At 22.2% G+C, this 19,802-nt stretch overlaps 7 protein-coding genes across 7 annotated transcripts; 3 read left to right on the top strand and 4 right to left on the bottom strand.

Annotated features, from left to right (window-relative positions):
* Window positions 1-841: 841 nt before the first annotated feature.
* Window positions 842-1,294, bottom strand: PVVCY_1301100 (conserved Plasmodium protein, unknown function; the record flags this gene model as incomplete). Its single annotated transcript, XM_008623786.2, has 1 exon — window positions 842-1,294. One exon carries the CDS (start codon window positions 1,292-1,294, stop codon window positions 842-844), a length of 453 nt encoding a protein of 150 aa, XP_008622008.1.
* A 1,159-nt stretch (window positions 1,295-2,453) lies between these two features.
* PVVCY_1301090 (serine/threonine kinase-1, putative) lies at window positions 2,454-4,733 on the top strand (the record flags this gene model as incomplete). The annotated part of the gene is made up of 1 exon (XM_008623785.2): window positions 2,454-4,733. One exon carries the CDS (start codon window positions 2,454-2,456, stop codon window positions 4,731-4,733), a length of 2,280 nt encoding a protein of 759 aa, XP_008622007.2.
* An 849-nt stretch (window positions 4,734-5,582) lies between these two features.
* Window positions 5,583-7,401, bottom strand: PVVCY_1301080 (mitochondrial ribosomal protein S29 precursor, putative; the record flags this gene model as incomplete). The annotated part of the gene is made up of 2 exons (XM_008623784.2): window positions 5,583-5,629; window positions 5,727-7,401. 2 exons carry the CDS (start codon window positions 7,399-7,401, stop codon window positions 5,583-5,585), a joined length of 1,722 nt encoding a protein of 573 aa, XP_008622006.2.
* A 795-nt stretch (window positions 7,402-8,196) lies between these two features.
* PVVCY_1301070 (ATP-dependent RNA helicase MAK5, putative) lies at window positions 8,197-10,810 on the bottom strand (the record flags this gene model as incomplete). The annotated part of the gene is made up of 3 exons (XM_008623783.2): window positions 8,197-8,561; window positions 8,664-10,510; window positions 10,767-10,810. 3 exons carry the CDS (start codon window positions 10,808-10,810, stop codon window positions 8,197-8,199), a joined length of 2,256 nt encoding a protein of 751 aa, XP_008622005.2.
* Window positions 10,811-11,916: 1,106 nt separating this feature from the next.
* On the top strand, window positions 11,917-14,982 carry PVVCY_1301060 (histidine--tRNA ligase, putative; the record flags this gene model as incomplete). Its single annotated transcript, XM_008623782.2, has 1 exon — window positions 11,917-14,982. One exon carries the CDS (start codon window positions 11,917-11,919, stop codon window positions 14,980-14,982), a length of 3,066 nt encoding a protein of 1,021 aa, XP_008622004.2.
* Window positions 14,983-15,856: 874 nt separating this feature from the next.
* On the top strand, window positions 15,857-17,059 carry PVVCY_1301050 (conserved Plasmodium protein, unknown function; the record flags this gene model as incomplete). The annotated part of the gene is made up of 1 exon (XM_008623781.2): window positions 15,857-17,059. The coding sequence occupies one exon, from the start codon at window positions 15,857-15,859 to the stop codon at window positions 17,057-17,059; it is 1,203 nt and encodes a 400-aa protein (XP_008622003.2).
* A 470-nt stretch (window positions 17,060-17,529) lies between these two features.
* Window positions 17,530-18,078, bottom strand: PVVCY_1301040 (conserved Plasmodium protein, unknown function; the record flags this gene model as incomplete). Its single annotated transcript, XM_008623780.2, has 1 exon — window positions 17,530-18,078. One exon carries the CDS (start codon window positions 18,076-18,078, stop codon window positions 17,530-17,532), a length of 549 nt encoding a protein of 182 aa, XP_008622002.1.
* Between the last annotated feature and the right edge of the window lie 1,724 nt (window positions 18,079-19,802).

Below are 19,802 nucleotides of genomic sequence, written 5' to 3'. Positions count from 1 at the left end.
AAGCATATTTTGTAATAATATTTTATGTTAAAAGGATTTTATATAAAATATTTGAACTAAAGTATATCCTGAATTATATGTACAGTTTGCTGTAACACTACACATAGTAAAGTTGTACGTATATATTATTTGGTTTTATATTAAATAAGGAATAATCATATAGTATCCAATTTTTTGCCGTATAAAACATTTCTTATGACTAGCCCATTTTAATTGGTTAATATTGTTTATTGTTATGTCACTCTGATTTGCAAAACGTTTTAGCATTGGCGGTATCGATTTTTTATTTTATATTTATATATTTTTTACTTTTTCTTTTTTATCATCATATAAGTTTTAAATGTCTTTTGGAAAATATCAAATCTTTGCATATAGCTAAATAAAATATTATACAAATTGTTTTAAAAAAAAAAATGTGTACAAACAAGTAAAAAAATAAAACATAGTAATGTTGAAAAGGTTAAACATTTGCAATGCTATATTTATCTGTAGAATATATAATATAGAAATGCTATGTTTTTTATATTTAAACAAAAAATATATGTTGGTATTATCCATGCTTTGAATATAATGAAAAAGACCAAAACAAATGGATATGCATTATATAAAAAAATAACATTTATGTTGTAGAGAATTACATAGAATAGGTAAAAAAAAAAAGGAAACGGAATGTTAATAAAAAAAGGAAATATTATTCTTATATTTTTTTATACATTAATTTGTATAAAAATGTCTGTTATTGTCTTAGCAATTAAAGCATTTGAAAATACAAAATTATGTTTATATCATAAAACAAAAATGAGTGATACAAAGTTTATCACTTTAAAAACATATATAATAATTATTCATCTTCTTTATATTTTCTTTTTTTTAAATCATTGTTATAAGAAACACAAGAATCGATTATTCTCTTTGTCGCATCTTTATTAAGTTTGATAGTTTGCTTTTCTTGATTATTTTGTTTATTACTTTGCTGATTTTTTTCTTTTATTTCTTTCATTAACAATTGAACTTTTTTTAGTTCCTTTTTAATGGGATGATCATTATTTATTAAATTTCCAGATATTTTTAAATATGAATAAAAAAGAGAACAAATAAAATATGCCAAAAATGAATTAAATTCAGCATATTCAATAGGATTTAGTACATTTTCAAAATCTGTTAATGAATAATTGGAATTAATTAATCTAAAATTAGTTTGAAATTCTTTAATTATTGGATCCAAAGTTTTAAGAATTTCGATATTATCTCCTTTTTCACATGTCTGGGACTTATCATTTATATTTTTATTCATTATATTTACAATTCTATGCAAAAAAAAAGGAACTAATGATATTTATTATAAAAATATATACAACAACAGCTGTTTATTTATGTTATCGCAATTATACAAAAAATATATTTTTATATACACCCTTAAAAGTTATATTATTTGGAAAAAACATGCACATATATAGGCTTTTATTTAATTTGTTTATTTTAACTATATACGCTTGTATACTATTTTTTTAATTAACATTATTTTACGCTCTTGAAAATAAATTTTTTATTCTTTGGAAAGATATATCACTTTTTTTTATGTACAGCCAAAATATGATATTACTAAAAAATATGAATATGCAATAATATTTTGTAGATTTAGTACATTGGTAAATCAGGATAAATTATATATTTGTCTTGTTAATGATAATACATTTTTTCTGGGGTTGCAATATGGTTGTATATGTATTTAGGTACAAGCATAACAAGTAATTCTTTCCTATATTTATTTTATATAATATAATTTAAAAAATAAAATAAATAATTATGTTGGTTAATTTTCATGATATATATTTTTTTTTCGACGCTGGCAAATGTATGTAACGTTTGTGCATCTTTTATACTTTTAGTTTTTTTCTTTTTCTTTTTTTTAATAAAGAAAAATGTTTACATAAATTTTGTATGAATAATTAATGCAAAATAGAAAATGCTTATTTCGTTTCGTTTTGCATTTTTTTTTTTGAAAGATGTAAATTAATTTAAAAATAATGTTGCAATATAACATCAAAAAAAAAATGAAAATTGAAAGTGCAATTTTAACGTTCATAAATCGTAGACTTTATTTGGAATTAATATTGCATGTATGCATATATTTGTAAAAATGTGATATATATTTTTATTCACACTGTATGCATATTATAAATATATGTATAATTGTATATATAACATTTTTTTAATATTTACATAGATTGATAAAATAAATGGGTAAAATGTATACACAGGTATAATGCGTCATTTTTTTTTCATATTAAAGTCAATTTTCAAAAAAAATAACTGAAAATTTTTCGTTAAAAAAAAGTAATGTTTTGTATTTTGATAGAATGGAGTAGTAGAATTATGTATTATTACCTGACTTGTTCATGTAGTTATATTTAATTTTGTATATATGTAAAAAAAAAATATATACTAATAAAATGAACAAAAATGTATACAATAAAGGTATGAATGACAAATATAAAAATAAATATAGAACATATTACTATAAATATTATACAAATCAAGTAAAAAATAAATACATGGGGTTTTCAAATATATATAGAAACAATAGTGCCAACAAATATTATTATGAGGCATCATGGCGGGATAATAATAATTACTATAGATATAACATGAATGGTAATGGGAATAGGCACCAAATACGAAACAAAAGAAATCGAAGTTATGAAAGTATAAGTACTTCTAAATATAAAAATAAATATAACAAAAAATATAAAGGTTATGGCATAAATGATCATACCATAAGAACATATAATAAAAATGGACGTAAAAGAAGTTGTTCTTCAACAAAAAAATTATATGATAAAGACCCAAAGCATTATAAAGTATATTTAGATTCAAGATATAATGATGATTATCGAAATAAATATATAAAAAATTATAATTTATCAAAAAAAAGAACATATTATTCCTATAAAAAAAAAATGTATCATGATAGACGATATTATGATACACATTTTGGTCAAGGTAATATATTTTACAATAATGAATATTATTTATTTAATGATGGTACAACATTAAAAAGGAAAAAAATGTATTATGGTAGTAGTTTTAAAACTGAATCAGGAAGTTATAATAATACTGATTTTGAAAAAAAAACATTTAACAAAAGGAGGATTTATTCAAACAGACGTGATATGTATGCTATCCATGATGGAAAAATTAGTAGTAAAGATAACTATAATTATTACTATAAGAAAAAATATGATAGGAATAAAGGAAATTATTATTTATTAAAAAAAAATCATAATATATCTTATAATTATAGTAATAATAAAATAAATAGAAAAAGAAAATATATTATTGATAGTAAAGATGACAATAGTCAAAGCAAGGAATATAATAAAAGGTATAGTACCTCCGAACGAAGTTTATCTAAGTTTTCTCGGGGATGTAGCTATTATGGTAAGGGGAAAACAAAAAAATATAAAGAAACAAAAAATCGAGGTAGTAGCGATTATGATAGCAGAAAACGGATGAGCGATGAATCTCGAGGAAATAGTTATTCATATGAATCAAGTAATAAAAGTGATAGAAAAAACAAAAAGGGAAATAAACGACATAGAACAGAAACATCTAAAAGTAGTAGTCGAAATAATAGTGTTCGAAAACAAAAAAAAAAAAAAGTGAATGATAATAATAATTATTCTGATGATGAGATTGTTCATTTTAGTTGGGAAAAAGGAATGATTTTAAATGATCATTATAAAGTTATGAAAAAAATGGGTGATGGAACATTTGGAAGAGTTTTGTTGTGTCAGCATATTGTTAATAAAAAATATTATGCTGTAAAAGTTGTTCGAAATGTAAAAAAATATACAAAATCAGCAAAAATTGAAGCTGATATATTAAAAAAAATTCAAAGTAATGATATAAAAAATAATAATATAGTTCGATATCATGGAAAATTTATGTATTATGACCATATGTGTTTAATATTTGAACCATTAGGTCCATCCCTTTATGAGATCATTACAAAAAATGATTATAATGGTTTTCATATTGAAGATATAAAATTATATTGTATTGAAATTTTAAAAGCATTACATTATTTAAGAAAAATAAAATTAACACACACAGATTTAAAACCTGAAAACATTTTATTAGATGATCCACTTTTTGAAAAAAAAGTTGTAACAGTTAAAAGAGTTACAGATGGAAAAAGAATTCAAATATATAGATCTAAATCTAAGGGAATAAAAATAATTGATTTTGGATGTGCTACATTTAAAAGTGATTATCATGGATCTATAATTAATACTAGACAATATAGAGCCCCAGAAGTTATATTAAATTTAGGTTGGGATGTATCTAGTGATATGTGGAGTTTTGGATGTATATTAGCAGAATTATATACTGGTAATTTATTATTTAAAACTCATGAGCATTTAGAACATTTAGCACTTATGGAAAGTATTATAGAACCTATACCTAAAAAAATGTTATATGAAGCTACAAAAACTAATGGTTATAAATATATAGATAAGAATGATTTAAGGTTGGCTTGGCCTGAAAGTGCATCAAGTATAGACTCAATTAAACATGTCAAAAAATCTCTTCCTTTATATAAAATTATTAGACATGATTTATTTTGTGACTTTCTATATACTATATTACGAATTGATCCAACTCGTCGGGCTTCCCCAATTGATTTATTGAAACATGAGTTTTTAGCAGGCAATTACGAGGATTACTAAATCGGCATAATATATTATGTTTCTTCGATTGGATGTGTGTGTGAAAAATATATCATAAAACTTAATCTCATTACAATTTATTTTGTTTTTTTTTTTTAATTTGGTATATTTTGACTTCATTAGAATTGGATCTACCATTATGTTTAAATTTGTCATTTTGCTTTTTTATGTTATTTTTTTTACTTAATTAATTTCGCTTTGTTTTTATTTCTAGCGCTTCATATGCAAGCCATTTTTTTGTGGGGTGTTTGCGTTTGGATATGACAATTCATTGCCCATATATACGCTTATTTATGTTAGCATATGTTTTGCAAGAATTATATGTATCCATGTATATTCGTATCACTGTGTACATCAATTATTGATGGAGGCGCAAAAGTAGTTAGGGCGCGAATTACGGATTTGTCATTTTATCTCATTCGCCCGATATTTCTTTTGGTGAAGTTTTCTTTTTTACTTTTTATTATTTTGTCTTTTAATATTTTATTATTTACATATTTCATTTTTATGGTAACTATTTAAATTATTTACGAGCTTATTTAAAACATTTATAAGTTAAATAAATTTTTTGGTAGCAAATAAGATTTATGATTTTTCGAAAGAGAAAGAAAAAATAAATCCCTTTCAAATAAAAAAAAACACAAGGTTACACATAAACGATAAAAATGTAAGCACACATAAAGAGGGTGCTAAATTATATCAGGTGAAAAAATAGGAAAGACAAAAAAATGTATGTACATAATGTATGTACTATTGTGGGAGGTGAAGAAAAAATTGATAATTCGTTTTTAAATATTTTTTTTTACATTATGATATTGAAATTTGGTAAGTTTATTTTGGGACTTCGAATTAGTATAGAGTTGTTAGAAGCTTCCTTGCCTGAAAACCATTTCCTCCTAAAAAATTCGAAATAATTAAATGTGTTACATTTTTTACGTAATTATATATAGCGAAATGGATATATTTATGAATGATAAAAAAAAGTTGGCTAACCTGTTAACATGTAAAAATATTCCAATTTATCAATGTCAAAATTGTATATAACATTTTGATTGAAGAGGTGAGAAACATAATTTTTAAATTCAATGAGAGTAAAATTTCGGAGAGTTTTAATTTCTTTTTTATTAATTCCAAGAAGATCTGGTCTAAAATTTCTTCGATGTTCTCTATCCCAACAAGTAGATACAATTTTAACACATCTTTTATATTTTGAAGTATTCCATTGTAATAATAATTTTGGTATAGTAAAATAATAAGTAGGAATATATCCATTATATTTTGTATTTTCAAAATTGATGGATAAGTATTCGGAAACACTTAAATTGTAATTAAATTGATCAACAGCTATTAAAATAGGGAATTGTGTTTGTTTTTTCAAATGCTCAAATAATATGTATACACATAGATTTGAATAGGCAGAATTATTAATACCTATATTTATTAATTCTACTAGATTTTGAGGTATAGAAAATTTATCTAAAATATTTGGTATTTTAATATTATCTTGATAAAACTTATATAATTTTTGTCTATACATATTTTGTTCTATTTCATTTAATTTAGGATAATTATTATCATTAGCTATTTCTTCTTCTATAGTTTTTTTAATAATATCTTCATATATTTTTTTATTATAAAGCAAATGTGTACCATCTAAACATGTATTATATAAAATTTCTTTAATTATTTTTATTTCTTTTAAATATTTTTCATTAACTTTTAATATATTTTCAAGAAATTCTTTACTTAATTCAGGTTGTATATATAAATTAGTATTACTCCTAACAATAGTGTTTATATCAAATTTATATTTTTTTATATCTGGGACAAAGATAACAATCCAAGAACGAAGTTTAGCCCATAAAACAATACTGTTCAATATGCAGCTTTTTCCTGTCCCTCTTTTTCCATCTATTAATATTGCTCTACTTTTATATATATCACTTTTTGTTTCATCACTATTTACACAAGTATTAACATCATTTTTTGCATTATCATAATATGCATCATCATTTTGATTACCTAAAAAGTATTTATCTAAATTATATGATTCACGTTGGCTCGTTATTTTGTATTTTTTTTCACAAACCCTCAATTCATTTATAATTTCATGCGTCAACTTTCTGTAAAGGATTCCTATACCTTTTAGATGTTCAAAGTTGTGTATTTGTGGTATTGATGAATTAAATGTATCATTAGGTCTATTCTTTATTTTAGAATTTTCTTTACTTGTTTTATTTAAAAATATATCAAAGTTATCATTATCTGTATTGTGCATTAAAATATCTTTTGGTAATTCTCCTGCTAAGCCTTCAGGAAAATAAGTATCTAAATATTCCTTTTCAAATAAGAAATACTTATCTACATTTTCAAGATTAAAGTCTGAGAACTCTAAATTTTTTATTTTATTATTATGTACATTTATATATATATTTGGATTAAAATAGAAATCAGCTATATTTCTTTTTTCTTTATTTACTTTTATATTTAACAATTCATTATATTTATCTTCTTCATATGGAAATGCTACTAGCTCTTTGTTATAGATCTTAAATAGATCGTCTTCGTGACGTTTGTTTGTTTCTCTATATATTTTGTGAACTTTTGTATTATTTATTACACGTGGTATATTGTATTTATTAAATCTACGAGTAAACAGAGTGGCCATTTTTATATGCTAAGAATGGCTATTGCATGGTGAGGGACTAAAATGTAAAACAATAAAATAAAAAATAGAGATAATACCCTTTTTAGTCTCATAAATACATTTCCTATTTCATTATAATAAATTAACTTTTAAAAAGTTCCTAATCGGTAGGCTCGATGGCTCACCAAAAAAGAACTACTGTTATGATATTAAGAAATGTTGCCATGTAGAAAAATGGCCTTAAACTGGTAAAAATAATGAAAAGTAATACTTCGATGGTAAAATTAATTTTGTTTTTCTCACCCAGCTGCTATACATATATTTTTTTTTTTTTTTGATATATTAAACTTTTCAAACAATTAAAAAAATGAAAAAAATCAACGGTGTAAATAATTTGGAATATAGTGAATACTCAACGATTTTATGAAAAAAATAAATTTTTAAAACATAATTTTATTAGGTAAATTATTATTTACATATTTTTATGGAAATCATTTTTAATGATGTTATATTGTTTTACTACAACAGCGATATATTGCTGTGATAAATCAAAAGTTAGTTGAAAAAAAAAAATATATGTACACATATATTAATATGATTAAAAAATGGTACCTATATGGGAAAGTAAAACATTCGATTTAGGAATGGAAAAAAAATAAACAAATAGTTATTACAAAAAAAATATATATATGCATTTTCAGCATGGAGTATATGTGAAATAATTTCTCTGTGTTTCTCAAATATTATCACAGTTTTTTTTAAAATATAAATATGGATAGGAAGATATAAGTAAAAATGTAGAGGTTATAAAAAGGTTTATTCTTGATAGAGAGTAGTATATAATTGTTTTTTTAAACGAAATAGATTTTTAAGAATATGGTCATTAGTTTTTTTAGGTAATGGATTGTCTGAATCTGATGTTAAATCATCATCATTTGATAATTCTGCATCTTTGGCTAGTTTATTTAAATTCATTTTTTCTTTATTACTTTTTATTTTATTTTGTAATTGTAATATTTCATTACAATATCCAATTGCTTTATTTATTTTTGTAAATTCAATATTTTCTATAGTTTTGACATGTTCATATTCCTTAAGATTTTCTAAATTCAATCCGATTTTTTTGAGTGAAATATTCCACCTAGATATTTCATCATCGGTGATAAAACAAATACATTCACCTAAAAAGAAATTATAAAATATTACAAATATATGTATCTTAACCTATTTTCATTATATAATTGAAAGAGGTTGTTGTAAAAATGTTTTTCCTTTTTTCTTACCTTCTTTCAAGTTTCGAGCGGTCCGACCCGATCTATGAACAAATGTAATATCTGAGATTGGGCAATTAAGCTGAATAATTAAATCACATTTATTTAGATCTATTCCTCGACTCATAACATCAGTACAAAATAAAATAGAACTATTATTTGATTCTGTAAATTTGGATACACTTTGAATTCTTTCTTTTAATTTTTGTTTCGAATGAATTGAATATATATTAATTTTTTTAGACAAAAATAAATTTGTTTTATATTTATTTGGTATAGATGACTCTAAACCAGGATCAAAAAATAAATATTTAAATATTGTACTAACATCTTTTACTAATTTAATTGTATTAAGAAATATAATAATTTTTTTAACTGTATTAGTTTGTAAATCCTTTAAAATATAAAACTTTAATAAATAATAAAGTTTATGTAAAATAATTTTTTTTTCACATTTAATTATATTTAGTGTTAAGTGATCAGGTAAAACTGTAGTCTTTCCATGGGTTATATCATTATTATTAGAAATTGCCATGTTGTTTTGGCTAGCCTCATTTTCATTTGTTAAATCAATTATGTATGATTTATCTTTTCTTATTGAAACATAATTTAATAGTTTGGCCATATTTTCATTATGTAATTGAACTGTTAAACTTAATGTTGCAGATAGTAAAAAAGTTTGAATAAATTTTTTTTTTTCATCCACCGATTTATATAAATGTTTTGAAATAAAATGGATATCATTTATAAAAGATGTTTCAATCATTTTATCTACTTCATCACAAACAAAATATCTTACATTTTTCATGTTACACAAATAATTAATTTTATCTTCTAATTGTAAAAAATATTTTAGTCGTCCAGGAGTGCAAATAACAATTTCTGGTTTCTTTGATATTAGTCTTAGTTGCTTATTAATATTTAATCCTCCTATAATTGTTATAATATATATATTAATATATTTATTAACATAATTAAAATGATTTAAGATTTGAACAGCTAATTCACGTGTTGGTACTAATATTAGGCATCGGAATTTTTGACTTGTTTTTTTATTTGCTTTTTTTGTGTTATTATTTATTTGTTGTTTTTTAGTATGAAATTCTTTTAACTTATTTTGTAATATGTTACTTAATATGGGCAAACAAAATGTTAGTGTTTTTCCTGTTCCTGTTTTTGATACAACAATTATATCTTTTTTTCCATTTATAGAATGTTCTAATGTTTTATTTTGTATTTCTCTAGGACTAAAAAAATTATGATCATATAATGATTTCATTATAGTGTGAGGTATATTTAATTCATTATTTTTATTCCATTTAGAACAATGTATTTTATATTTTATTTCTTTTATATTTTTAAAATTTTCTTCATTCTTTATAATTTCTTCAATATCAAATATTTTTTTCTTTTTTTGATCATCCTTTTTTATGTTATCTTCTTCGTTACTTTGGTTATTCATATCTTTATCATAATTTTTGGGTTCTACATTATTTTCCTTTTTTTCAGATACACTTTTATTAATTTTAATTTTTTTTTTTTTTTTTCCTCGCACTCTTTTTCTTTTTCTTTTTACTCCAACTTTAGGCTTTGGGCTATCCTCCTGGCTATCTTCAATTGTCTGAACTGTTTCATTTGATTTTACAGATGTAGTTATTTCATTATTTTTTTTTTCGTTTTTGTCTTCTTTTCCTTTTTTTGTAATTGTTTTTTTTTTAACTTTACTGAGTTTGTTATTTTTTTTTTTCTTTTTCAAATCTTTATTTTTTTTTGTACTTTTTTCCACATTGTCTTTGTTTAGTATTTTTATGTCGCTCGCTTTGGCAACTTCAACGGATACTAGTCCTTCTTTGCTCAGCCTAAAAGTGGGAAAATAATTTTATGTAAGTATAGAGAAGAATTATTGCAAAGGGTGTATAAACATGAAGGCAAAAGTAAATGAAAATATACAGTGCCATCATTTAAAAATATAAATGATTCCAAAATATTTTATTTCATTGATTGAAAATATCGTTTGGATTAAGCATAATTGGCTGTATATATATGTACAAATATACATACAATTTAAATATATGCTATTTTTATATCATATGATAGTTGATGTTTATTTATTACCTTTTCAGCAAAGAGGGATCAATGGATACTTTCTTAAAAATCATTTTATATTTTTCGATTTTCTTATTTATTTCCTTTTTTTTTTATATTAAAAATTTTTATGATAAAGAACAAAAAAAAAATGGCTACTATATTTGTTGTACTAAGAAAAGAAATGATTTAACAAATTTACAAAACAACATGAAAAATATGGACAAAAATAAGAAAAAAAAATAGATATATATTTATGCATAATTATATATAATATATGCATATAATATTACTTTGTTTATTTACAACATATGAGGAAAAATAATATTAAAAAATTATTAAAACATAATAAAAAGTGCAAACCAAGAAAAAAAAATTGTAGAAAAAATGTAAGGAATATTAATTATAAAGTATAATACAGAATATATGTAAAAAATATTAAGTATGAAGAATCCATTTTTTTGGTGAATACTAGTACCTGTATTATGCACTAGTATTTTTATTTGTGCTATGAAACCCTTTCAACATCCTTATATTATTACTATATATTTTTTAACTTTATTTTTATAAATATTTTTTTATACTTAATATATAGTTTTCTTTATTTAATTTTTTTCTTTTTATTTACATGGAATTTTTGGAATATTTTTATCTGATTTTTTTTCAATTACTAATAAATTAAAAAAAGTAGCAGGAAGTATAAAATCTATAAAACATTTTTGTGCCTGATAATTGTGTTAAAAGTATAAGCATAATCCATTGGATACAGTGTTATGTATAACTATTTATATTAAGCATTTTTTTAAGTCCTTATTTTCTATAATAAAGGAAATATAATCTATACTTAGTATAAATATGTGTAAATATACTTTCTCAGCTTAAATATATGCCGATTCCAAAATCCCATGATGTTGTGCTCAAGAAGCAGCAAAGTTTAAATATAGCCTAGTGATATATGTTTTACTCAAAGACCGTTCATTCATTTATTTATCTGTTTTTATTTATTTATTTATTTATTTATTTATTTATTTTTCTTTTATTTTTCCAACTTTCTGAGGGGCTAGGGATGCGTTATTTGCCTCCTTCCAACTTATCAGTTTACATAATCAGCAAACGAAATAAAGATATATATTTTTTTTCAACCTTTTTAAGAAATAATAATAATAATAGAGTAAAAAAAATGAGTATAAATGTTTATAAAAATAAAGTGTTTAACACAAAGGATGTGGTTGAAGTCAGTATTAACAATCGAGTATTGAAGTTAGAGCCATCGAGCTTTAAGGATTGTTTTTACAAACTAAATGAAAATAGGAAAAGTATTGAAGATTTGGAAAAAATATATAATACATATAGTATAAGTGAAAAATGGGAAGTAGAAAATGAAAAAATAATGGATTCAGAGAAAGAGGAAAAAACTGGGATTAGTAATAATGTAAATCATTTAGAATATGACATTGTTGAATTAAAGTGTTTATATTTTTTTTTTCTAATAAATATATTAAGATTTAAAAATACTTTAGACCTAAACTTGATACGAAATGTTTGTAACAGTATTAACAGTATGCAAGTTTCAAATACCAATAGTAAAATTGTTTATCTTAAAAATAATAACTCTTTATATAGTGAAATATTAAAAAATTTTTTAATTGAAAATATACAGAAAAGTGGTAAATCAGAATATAATATAAATGATTTTAATACATTTGTAAATAAAAATATTGAAAGAACAAGCTTAATGTTTTTAAATTTTTATAGAATAACTTCTTCTTGTAAATATTTAACATGTTGTTTATGTAATATTTTGGAGTTATTCAATATAAATACAGATGTATTATTTAAAAATTCATTTAATAATAATATTAATAATAGTAATATTCAATCAATAAATAATTTGATATCAAAAATAAAATGGATGTTACATGATTCTAAAATAGATAAAGATAAAGAAATTTCTAAAAATTTTGGTCCTAATTTATTATTATTTTTATATACACAAAGTAAATTAGGTGATGATGGAGAATATTTTTTAAATACAATAAATCATAACTTTAAAAATTTTATAGAAAAATCAAATTATGATTCTGTAGAGGATTTAAATTCAATTAGTTCTTATGTTAATCTTCTTTGTAAAAATTTTAATCAAAATTTTAAGGAACATATTAAAAATGTGATAAGTATTGTTTCCAAAATTTTGCCTTTATATGCTGAAAAAATGTCTAAATTTATTTTAACAAATGAATGTATTGATAATGCGCATGAGAGTTTAAAGGGGCCACCATTTAGTGGGATCACTTTTGCATCTAATGTAGATGTAAATAATTCAAAAAAATTTCTAACTGAATTATATGAAAGTGAATATTTAAAAAGTATTGAAAATAATATTGCAAATATAGATGGATTATCTGAATTGGAAGCGTTAAAAAAGCTTTACATTATATTTAATGATGTGTTAATTTTGTTAACCGATATATGTATAAATATGAACATAATGTATGATATAAAATCTTATAATAAAGCATTATCACAGGTTCTGAAGAATAAAAAGGTTTCAAGTTGTGTGTATAATATAGGTGCTGGATGTCTTGAGTTTAAAAATTTTCTTTACTCAATTGTTAGTGAAACATATGATACGCCAGAAATTAAAAAAGAGAACAAACTATTGGGTGATAAGCTTTTTTTTATGTTACGTAAAAATTTTTCAGCATATAAATATAATAAAGAAATATCTGAAATATTAATGCAAAAGAATATAAACTTTAATTTAAAGGTTCCAAAAGGAACAAAAGATTTTACAGGAGAAGATATGCAATTAAGAAATATATTTTTTGATTTTATAAAGAATAAGTTTTTAATACATGGGGGAGTTGAAATTGATACACCAGTATTTGAATTAAAAGAAACACTAATTGATAAATATGGAGAAGATTCAAAATTAATATTTGATTTAAAAGATCAAGGAGGTGAAAGTTTATCATTAAGATATGATTTAACTGTACCATTATATAGATTTTTTAATACTAACAATTTAAATGCACTTAAAAGATTTCATATAGGTAAAGTATATAGAAGAGATGAACCAAGTATGAGTAAAGGACGATTTAGAGAATTTTATCAATGTGATTTTGATATAGTTGGAAAATATGATACATTAAAAGCTGATTTTCATATATTACATATATTTTGGGATATATTAACAAATTTAAAAAATGTGATTGGTAATTTTATTTGCAAAATTAATCATAGAAAAATTTTAGAGTTTATGTTGTTATCTTCAAATATACATAAAGATAAAGTAAAAACAGTTTCTAGTAGTATAGATAAGTTAGATAAAATAACTTTTCAACAATTTAGAGATGAATTATTAAATGAAAAAGGTATATCTGTTGATTCAGTAGATAAAATTGAGACCTATATTTCGAAAACATTAAGTTTATCTCCATTTTTAGTTATTGAGTTTTTAAGAAATGATTTAAATGAATCAAGTTTTGATGAAAATTATAAAAAAGACATTAATGATGTTATAAATCATTTAGAACAAATTTTTGAATTACTTAAACATTTTAATATGCTAAATCAATTTTCTTTTGATTTATCATTAGCTAGAGGTTTAGATTATTATACTGGTATAATATTTGAGTTTGTTCTTTTGTCTGATACGAGTTTAGGTAGTATAGGAGCAGGAGGAAGATATGATTATTTGATTCGAAATAAAAGAAAAGAATATATTCCATCAGTTGGTGCATCTATAGGAATAGAACGAATTATTACTATAGCTGAAGAGGTAGTAAGAAAAAAAATGGCACAACTTTTATGTTCTGAAAATAGTGCAAGTGGTGATAATGCATCAAGCAATGCAAATGATAAATCGAAATTGAATTTAAAAGATAATGCCGTTGAAGTACTTATATGTAATACTAATAAAAATGCATTTAAGCAAACTATTGAATTATGTAAAAAATTATGGGAGGAAAATATAGCAACTGAATTTGTATATTTTAATGATCAAAGATTACAAAAGCAATTTAGCTATGCCTTGGAAAAACAAATACCACTTGTTATTATAATAGGGGATGAAATTGAAAGAGGGGTTATCAAATTAAGAGAGCTGACTTTAGATAAATCAAAATCTGTTGGTGACAAAGAAATTAAACTCTCTGAGTGTGTTCAAGAAGTTAAAAATTATTTTAATTGCAATTTGGCATGGAAGCAAAACATTATGAACATTTTATTTGGAACTACCAAATGATGGAGAAAATAAAGTATTCATCAAGGGAAATAAAAACTGTTATCCTCTATCGTTTAATAGGCTTTTTGATATATGGGACATAATTAAAAAAAAAAATTAATAAATTTAAGGGATATACCAATTTTGATGTGTATATATTTGCAGTGAATTTTTTATTTCTGCTTTATTTTGATACTTTTTACGTTATCCTTTTTTTTCACGTAATGTGAAATTCAAAAATCACACATTAAACGGTCATAATTTATATTGTTTTATTTTTATTCTTTTATTATATATTTTTTAAGCTTATGGTTTTGCATAAATTATCGACACATATTTTATATGAACTTTGGAATTTTTATTAACATAAAACATGGTAAAAATATTTTGAAAAAAAATTATTTAGTGAAAAAAAAAAATATTTAATGTAAAATGTGATAGTCCTAGGAAGAATATATAAAATAATTATTTACGAGCACTAAGAATGTTATTTTATATACATATATTTTTGCTTGCATGATTTGTTTAATTCTTATAAATAAAATAAAAGATATATTTTATTAATCAAAGTAAGCAGGATATTATAATAATTTTTTTGGCTTAGCTCGAAATATGGTGTCTATAGGTTTATTATTAAATTAATTTTGAAAAGATAAAATAAATAGCGATTGTAATTATGTAATGAGTAAGTAATGAAAAGCATAACTAAAAATGTGATAAATAAAAAATAGCCCGGTATACACACTAATATAAGGCTTCGAATATTTTTAGCTAGTACTTAAAAATTATGAATAAGCTTCAAAAAGGTAAAGCTTTATAGTTTGTTATATTTATTCTCTTTAGTTTTTCATTTATTTCCCGGTATTTTATATGTTGACAATTATTACACCCATATATGGAGGCCGAATGGGATGAGACAGTTTTAAACAATTTTTATAATTATCTATATGAATGTTTTGATTATGAAAAATGCTTAGAATTAGAAAATTCAATAAGACTTGAAATGGGAACAGAACCCAAAATACATAAAGAATGCGGATCATGTCACAAAGAAAAATGGGATATAAATATAAGTTCATATAAATTTAAAAAAGATGATAATGATTTATTAGGAGAAATTATAGATAATGAAAAAAGTGAAGAAAATATAAAAAAGTCATTAAATAATATAGCTGAAAAAGCATATACAATTTATAATAATATATTAACTAAAGAAGCATTAAAAAATGGGAATAGAAATAAAGAAAGTCAAATAGATATAGAAACAGACCATTTTTTAAGAACATATATATTAAAAACGGTTTTTAATAAATATATAATTACAAAGGTAAAAAAGAAAATAAAAGAAATTCATTGTAAAAATACAAAAGATATTATATCATTAGCAAACCCATTAAATATAAAAGAACATGATTTAAATAGAATTCAATCAGAAACGATTGCAAATTTAATGAATTCTAATGTAAGCATACAACTAAATTTTATGGGTAAATATATGAAGCTTATATATGAGGAATTGATATTTATTGAATATAATAATCAATTTAATGAGTTTAATAGTGAGTATAAAAATATAAGGACTGATTTTTATTGTTGGGCTTACATAACTAGTTTGGATAGAGAAAAACAGCAAGGCCTATATAAATTATTAAAAGAATTATCATTAATTCCATATGAATTAAATAAAAAAGCAAATTTATCATTACAAATATGCACATTATTTCGATTCTTATATTATTCACCAAATAAATCTTTTTTAAAAAAACATGCAGAAGGTGGTTATGGAGATATGGACAACGGGCAAAAGGTCACATGTTTATATATCCCATATGTACATCCAGATGATGATGTAACAATTAAAGTGTATAAAACTGAAAATGGCTTTGTAAGCAAACAAGAAGAGAATATTATAGTTGATAATAAGAGTCAGTCACTTAATGATAAGGATAGTTTAATTCAGATTGTAAAACCACAAAGTGATTCTCTCATTTTATTGCAAACAAGAAATACATCATATGAAATTTCTAAGACAAAACATAAATTTTTCATAGTAAATTTATCCATTTATGGGCCTGTATCATTAGACAGAAATATGTGAATGCTTAAAATGTTAGGATGTGGAAATAACGCATAATTTAACAATAATTAAAAAGTGTAGCCCAGTTTAGGGCATCGTCCATTACACTTAATGGATTTGTATATTCATATGTTTCTTATGATATTTTTTATGATATTTTTTACGTTTGATTAAATTTATCAATGTAGTGGATTATCTTAGAGCGATATTACTACACAATGTTTCGTTGTAAAAAAGGGAAACTTTTTTCTTTTTTCTTTTCATTTTTTGTGTGTATTTTTCCCATTTTAAGGGTCACTTATTTGCTATACTAACATTTGAATTAAATTACTTTTTAATTTTTTTATAATAAGAAATAACAATTTTGATGAGTTTTGACAAAAAAAAAAAACGAAAAAAATAAAGTTTAAATGTTATAAAACAAAATGGAGTAAAGTATAACAATTATACAAATTAAATTATACTTTATTGATATATGTATGTTAAACTTGTCATATGGTTCTTTTTTTCCTTCTAATTTTTTTTCTTTTATTAACATAGAATTCCCAATACATGCCTGCATTCCTTTTCTTAATACCTAATTTTCCAATAATTTTGTAGTATTGTTTTTTTCTAATGGTTTTAAGCCAACTAAAAAGTAAAGTTTTTTGTCTCCTTTGATTGTGTGATGTATCATTAGGGTTGTCCTCGCCTTGTATATTTGAAAATTTACGATTTATATAATCACTATTTTTATGCTTGCATAATGGATGAGTTATATTGTTATTATAAGTGGGATTAATTATATTATGGTTAAACTTGAAACATGTATTCTGATTGTTGTTGTTATATATTAATAAGTTACTGAAGGGTGTGAATGAAAATTGGTTACCAAATAAGTTATATCTATTTGGAGGGCTTTGATTACCATCCTTTTTAAAAGCAAATATTTTATTAATATCTGTATTTTTATTCATCAGTTTTATAAATGTAAATTTCTTTTGATGATTATTCCTATAGATTTCTCGAATCAAAGGAAATGTGTTTATTTTTTCAAGCATTTTAAAAAAAAAAGAATATCTAAAAATTCAGTAAACTTTTATTACATTGTGTATAACCCCAAAAATATTTTTAATGAAATAAATAAATATTTTTTATTACAAATAAAAAACAAAAGGATGTGATTATTTTTAAAGGAAACAAAACATATTTACAAATTGATTGTATAAAAATAGTGTCCCTTAGGTATTATAATATATGCATATGTATAATATATTAAAATTATTTAAAAAGAATGAAGCCCTACAATATTGCACATTACAATTTAAACTCCCTTTTTAAAAGATATAAAATATGTATGTTATTTTAGAAGAATTTATTGAGGGGTCAAAAAAAAATAATAAAATTAATACCACGTAAAAACTATTTGTGATATTTCATTCAATCTTTATATAAACGAATTTATTTCATTATATATTTTTTTTAAAATAAGACAATAAGTACATTATTATATTTCAATATTTTTTTCTATAACGGTAAGTTAATTCTTTAATTATGTGTTTGTTTGGATAGGATGGTATATAGTCGTTGTAGATAAATAAATTGAATATAATTGTGTCATAAAGAATGAGGATATTATTTAAGATATTTGTATCATATTATATATTTTAATGAATTTAAAAAATGGGTTTAATAAAAATTAAAACCGAAATATAAATCGTATGCAGACAAAAATCCATACGATCAACTATGATCAGTAAACTAAGATAAAACTTATTAACCTTAAAATTGTAGCAATTGTCGTATATATATTATTATGGAAAAAGGGAGTACATTAAAAAATATTAATGTTACCAATAATTATGTGATTAAATTTGGTCACAAAATAAAATGCTTGTTTTCCTAGAGTCTTTACTATTAAGCAAAAGAGGAAAAGGCATCGTTTTTTTTAAATTGCTTGTTTAAAATATACAATTATTTGCTAAAAATATTTCATATGGTTCATAAAAAGTACAAAACATATATGAATGTATTTAAAAAGCCTATAAATTTTGACAATTTGACAAAATTTTGCGGATTTATATGTAATAGCATGTTTGTCGTAATTAAAATAAGAGACTGAAAAAAACAGTTAATTAAAGAGAGGTAAACATTTCTTATAACTAGTTTGGCATGTTTTAATTATTAAGTGCAATATGATGGGCTTAATATATCATTTTTTTAGTTAACTTCAATATATTTATAATTTATTTTTGTCTTACACATTTAATGGAAAAAAAAAATATATATATATATATAGCAAGTTGGCATTTTTAAAAACAATTTATATATGCATGATGTCATATTTATTCATTTTTGTCAATTATAAAATTAAAGAAAATATATAAGTATATTTTAAATGAAAAAATAACCATGATTTAATATTATTCCCAAAATAAAAAGGCATTAAAAAAAAAATTATACTGATTTGTCTCCAACGGAATAAAGAATTAAACACAAAAATATGATATAAATAAATAACATACAAAAAGTTTAAACAAAAAAGATATATGTTTTTATTTTAAAATATTTGGAAAATTTCCCAATAATTAAGTTTCATAATACGGAGGAAAAAAAATATAACTTTATTTATAAAGACCCCCAAAACTTATACCGTTGAATTAATATAACCCTTACTATAATAACCTGATATTATTTTCAAAATGGTAACATTATATATTTATATATATACATGTAAAATATTTTACATGCATGGAAATATAATAATTTAAGCCTTATATTTTTA

This window comes from Plasmodium vinckei (genome assembly GCF_900681995.1).
Source record: "Plasmodium vinckei vinckei genome assembly, chromosome: PVVCY_13".
In the NCBI taxonomy this organism is placed as follows: Eukaryota; Apicomplexa; class Aconoidasida; order Haemosporida; family Plasmodiidae; genus Plasmodium; species Plasmodium vinckei.
This window is presented reverse-complemented; position numbering and strand designations above follow the sequence as displayed.